Here is a 5,000-nt window from a genome sequence, read left to right on the forward strand (position 1 = left end):
GTGTGTGTATCTGGTTGTGTGTGTGTGTCGTTGTGTGTCTTGTGTGTGTGTGTGTGTGTGTGTAAGTGTAAGACAGAGAGAGAGAGAGAGAGAGACAGTATGTGTATGTGTGTCTGTGTGCAGTGTGTGGGTTTGTATGTTTTGAAGTGTGTGTGTGTGTGTGTGTGAGTGGGTTGGTATGTTTTGAAGTGTGTGTATTTGAGTCTGTGTGTGTTTGTTTTTGTCTGTGTGTGGGAGTGTGTGAGGAGGGCTCTCCTGACATTTGTAGGTTTGTTAAATTCTCTCACTGACAGAAGTGCCCCTGCAGGTAAAGGCTTCCACAGAGAGAGAGAGAGGGAGAGAGCGAGAGAAAGAGAGGGAGAGGAAGGGATAGAGAGAGAGAGAGGGAGGGAGGGGAGAAGAGAGAGAGGAGGGGGGGAGAAGAGAGAGAGGAGGGGGGGGAGATAGACGAGATAATGGTATGATGTGGCAGGAGACTCATCTGCTTGGCTCTGAACAAGGGAGAGACAGTGAAAGAGAAGGAGAGGCTATGAGAGAGGGAGAGAGAGATACTGTGAAAGAGAGAGAGAGAGAGAAGTGAGGAGGAGGAATGAAAGAAAGAATGTAAAGGAGAAAAATAGTGAAAGAGATGAAAATGTGTGAGATAAAGAGAAAGAGAAAAATAAATGAAGGAGAAATGAACGACAGAGCGATGATGATGAGACAGAGGTCGACAGAAGAAAAAGAAAAGAGCGACATGAACACAGAAAGAGAGAGAGAGAGAGAGAGATAGAGAGAGATAGTAGAAAGAGAGAGCTTGGAAATCAGGGACGGAATAACGATGACAGGACAGGCCTGGAGAATAGGTAGCGAGGGAACGTTTCATGCAAGGAGAAAGAGAAGGATAGAAGGAGAGAATAGAGAGGCGGTTGAAAAGGAGAGAGAGACATGAGATGTAGGAAAGGAGGGAGGTAAGGTCGGATGGAGGGAACAACAGAGAGACAGAAGAAATGAGAGGTGGAGTAAAGAGGTGAAGTAAAGACATGTAACAATGGAGGGAGTCAGGGAAGGATGGAGGAAAAGAACAAGCCAATGGGAGGGGAGGAAATGAAAGAAGAAAAGAGTGAAGAAATGAAAGGATGGAGGGAGCAAGAGAAGAGGGAAGAGATGGAGAGAGGGAGATTTTGGGTCAACTTCCCCGGGGTGCTGTGTGTCGGCACGGCGGATCATCCCTTGACAAGTGTTGACGGTCTCCTGTCACCCAGCGTGTCCACCCCCCATCAGCCCCCCCCCCCCCCCCCCCCCACCCCACAAACACACATTACGGTGCAGGCTTCTGACAGTCACCCCCCCCCCCTTTGAACAGACCTCCTGCTATCTTTATCTGGACATTTTGTTCCTGTACTAGTGCGGTGTGAATAGACTAGCATGTCATTTTAGCTTAGCACACTGAGCTTCTCTTATACAGGAAACCAAGATCACGTTTGTCTTCAGTGTTTGATTCTGCAGTGTTTCTTTACTGTAATGTGCGTATGGTGAAATCTGAAATATGTCCTTAATCCTGTTTCTCGAATTATCTGAGGGCATTTCAGATGAAGGTCTTGTATGATGCTTTACGTAGTTACTGCAAACTAGCCAGAAAAAAACATTCTCAAACATTTACCAAATCAAGCCAACACACACAATGCAAGGCACATAGAGTTAGGCTGTAACCAGCATCATTGCAGTGAATGTGGTACTTAGACAGACGTGCTGTTTGTGTTTTGTCTCCCATTAAAGTACATGCTAGTCACTCCTCTTAGTCAATCAAATGGTTTCAGAGAAGCGTATCTCTTAGGAGAACCCAAGGGTCTTATTTAAATCCTGAGCTGTGCTGAAGCTGGAGAAGGGTTCTCCCACGAGAACACATCAAGGAACTCTGAAGGGTTGTAGTTCCTTTTTTTTAACTGGGACTGCAGTTCTTCTTTACAGTCTTCTAAAATATGAGAATTTAGTTACCTAATATGGAATACGGGTTAGTCCTTTCTAGCCAGAAATGCTGTTTTTTTGGAGCCTTTCAGTTCGTTGTTGCATTTAGAAATGTTGCACTAATTGGATATGACTTAGGAAGCTACATATTTCATGTAACATTTCCTCTGCGAACACTCACCACACGAAAACTCAAGACGACAAAATCTGACTCTCAAAACCTGACAGTTAGACAGTCACTTCACAGTCCTTTAGTCACGTCCTGCTTCCTAACCTTTGACTTCTGCCCTCCCCCCAAACAAAAACTTGACAGCCAGTCTCACATCCTCAGTTACTTCCTGCTTTCTAACCTTTGACCTTTTATGGCCCTTCGCCGCAGGTCCGGTGTGGAAGAAGGCGTCCATGATCTCGGCGGACGATGCGGAGTACCCGCGGGAGTACCACACCATGGGCGGTGGCGGTGGCGGTGGCGGCGGCGGTGGCGGGCGGTGGCGGCGGGTCGGGCCGGCGGTTCTCCAGTTCTGGGCTGATCCACACGTCTTCGGCCCGGAGCCTGGATGCGCTAACCAACCTGCAGAAGGCCGAGATGGACGCCCTGGCCAAGCTGCACAAGGCCGACATCGAGCGCCAGCGCGACGCACACTACAAGAACAGGCAGCAGGCCTCCGCCGCTGCAGCCGCGCCGCCGCCACGCTCGTCAACACCAACAACTCCCGTCAACAGGTGAGAGGAGTGTGTGTTGTGTGTGTGTGTGCGTGTGTGTGTGTATGCACGAGCACGCACATCGTGTATGACATGTCTAAGGCATAGTGAGTGTGGTCATGGGGTGCAGGAATGGTCTATGTGTGAGTGTGAGTGTTACTGTGTGTGTGTGTGTGTGTGTGTGTGTGCATGCATACATACATGCTGTGGTGATGGTTGGATGTCTGAGGGGCTGGGAGAGGCGTTGCGTGCGCCCCGTGTGTGTGTGTGTGTGTGTGTGTGTGTGTGTGTGTCTCTGTGTGTGTGTGTGTGTGTCTGTTCGTGAGTTTGGGTGGTCTGGGTGCTGGATGCACAGAATGCGCATGTGTCTGTGTGTGTGTGCCTGTGTGTGTGTGCCTGTGTGTGTGTGTGCCTGTGTACGTGTTTATGTTTGCTTCTTTGTCTAGACGCCAAACACTTAGACGCCCATTTTTTCATCTTTGTACACATCTGTCTCAGTGTACACATGTTGCATCCTTAACGGCAAGCCTGACCCACTTTAGCATGAGCAATAGACTGCTATGTAATACTGAGTATCCGTACATATATATGTGGGTGCATGTGATGTAATGTATGCATACATCCTTCATTACAGACACATATCCAAGCTCCAGTTGATGGGTGAGAATGTCTCAATACATATTTTTGTAGGAGTGCACATGTTTTTCCTTATATGCTGTGAGTGTACGTGTGTGTGTGTGTGTGTGTGTGTCTTCATGGTGGTGTGCGTGGGAAAGCATCCCTAATCACTCAGATATGATGTACTCCAGCATGATAAGAGGCCAAGTGTGTGTGTGTGTGTGTGTGTGTGTGTGTGTGTGTGTGTGTGTGTGTGTGAGAGAGAGAGCGAGCGAGGAAGAGAGAAAGAGATAGTGAGAGAGTGAGTGCATGTGTGATTATATGCATTTGCACATAGCTATGTGTCTATGTCTCTGAATGTATATAGATTACATACATGAGTAAATATAGGGTAAATAAGAGTCTCTCTCTATATATATATGCACACAATTCATTCATACAATTAGCTACACTTACAAATGAAATCTTCAATATGTCAATGATTTCATGCTTCTGAACACGTCCCTCTGTGTGACAGAGAGATTTGTGCCAACACTAAATGCATCGAAGCTCTGACTAAACGAGGCTACACTCAGCCTTAGCAGCAGAGAGCAGAGGATGCAGAGAACAAGTGAACGAGGGAGAGAGGAGCTGAAAAGGAGGAGTGGTGGAGTACGAGAACGAGAAGGAGAGAGAGAGAGGGAGAGAGAGGAACAAGTGAACGAGGGAGAGAGGAGCTGAAAAGGAGGAGTGGTGGAGAAGGTGTATGAGAAGGAGAGAGAGGGAGGGAGAGGGAGAGAGTGTACCAGAGCCTTTGATCTGTATTTATTTCAGACAGCCATAGTAATGCACACGGATTGGGCAGGTTTGTATCCTAATGGCTGGCGCATAGCCGCATGCATGCCCCCCAGGGGGTAAGTAGGGATGTATGTGTGTGTGTGTGTGGTGTGTGTGGGTGTGTGTGTATGTGTGTGTGTGTGGGGGGGGGGGGGGGGTGACGGTGCTCTGTGTGGCACTGTGAGTGGGCACAGAGGAGGGAAAGTGATGCCCGCAGGCTGGGAGAGAGGCTGCCACCATTAGGGATGGCACTGCCACAGGCTCTCAGTAATCTACTGCCGAAATGGAAGGGATGCTGGCGTTCCGTTGTCATGCTGCCATTTTATTTTGAAAACATGAAGATGTGGCTGCTGCCATTGTCATGTTAAATGTAACATGTGAAAATGAGTTTTACTGTGAGAGAGGAGAAACAAGCTGGTTGGAGCTGTTTGAGAGGAAAGCACATAAACACACACATACACACACGCACACACACACACACACACACACACACACACACACACACACACACACACACACACACACTCAATAGAACCTCTAAGGGTTCTTCCATGGGGACAAGAGTTCTATCTAAGGGAACCTTTAAGGATTATCTTATGAGGTCTTTAGGTCTTTCATTATTTACTTTTGGACAGTAGTTCAGGTGGTAGGGGGAGTTGTTCAGCAATCGGGCCGGTCGCTAGTTCAATACCGACTCCTCCTCACCAAGTGTTGAAGTGTCTTGAGCAAGACCCTGAACCCCCAACTGCTCCCGATGGGCAGGTTGGCGCCTTGCGTAGTAACCTCCGCCATCGGTGTGTGTGAATGGGTGGATGTCTGAGGTATTAACATGTAAAGTGCTTTGAGTGCTGTATAAATGCAGTCCATTTTCTTTATTTAGCTACCTGGTTTAGCTACCCTTATTCCATTTATGGGGA

At 48.0% G+C, this 5,000-nt stretch overlaps 1 protein-coding gene across 1 annotated transcript in view; it reads left to right on the forward strand.

The window, feature by feature from the left end:
* zgc:114120 (uncharacterized protein LOC619267 homolog) overlaps positions 1–5,000 on the forward strand; it is a 63,152-nt gene that overhangs the window by 603 nt on the left and 57,549 nt on the right. Inside the window, exons 2-3 of the mRNA XM_031561592.2 lie at positions 2,327–2,384; positions 2,500–2,670. Of these exons, the coding sequence (XP_031417452.2) occupies positions 2,327–2,384; positions 2,500–2,670 (229 nt within the window). The remainder of the gene's footprint in view (positions 1–2,326; positions 2,385–2,499; positions 2,671–5,000) is intronic.

Source organism: Clupea harengus, chromosome 23, assembly GCF_900700415.2.
Source record: "Clupea harengus chromosome 23, Ch_v2.0.2, whole genome shotgun sequence".
NCBI classification, from domain to species: Eukaryota; Metazoa; Chordata; class Actinopteri; order Clupeiformes; family Clupeidae; genus Clupea; species Clupea harengus.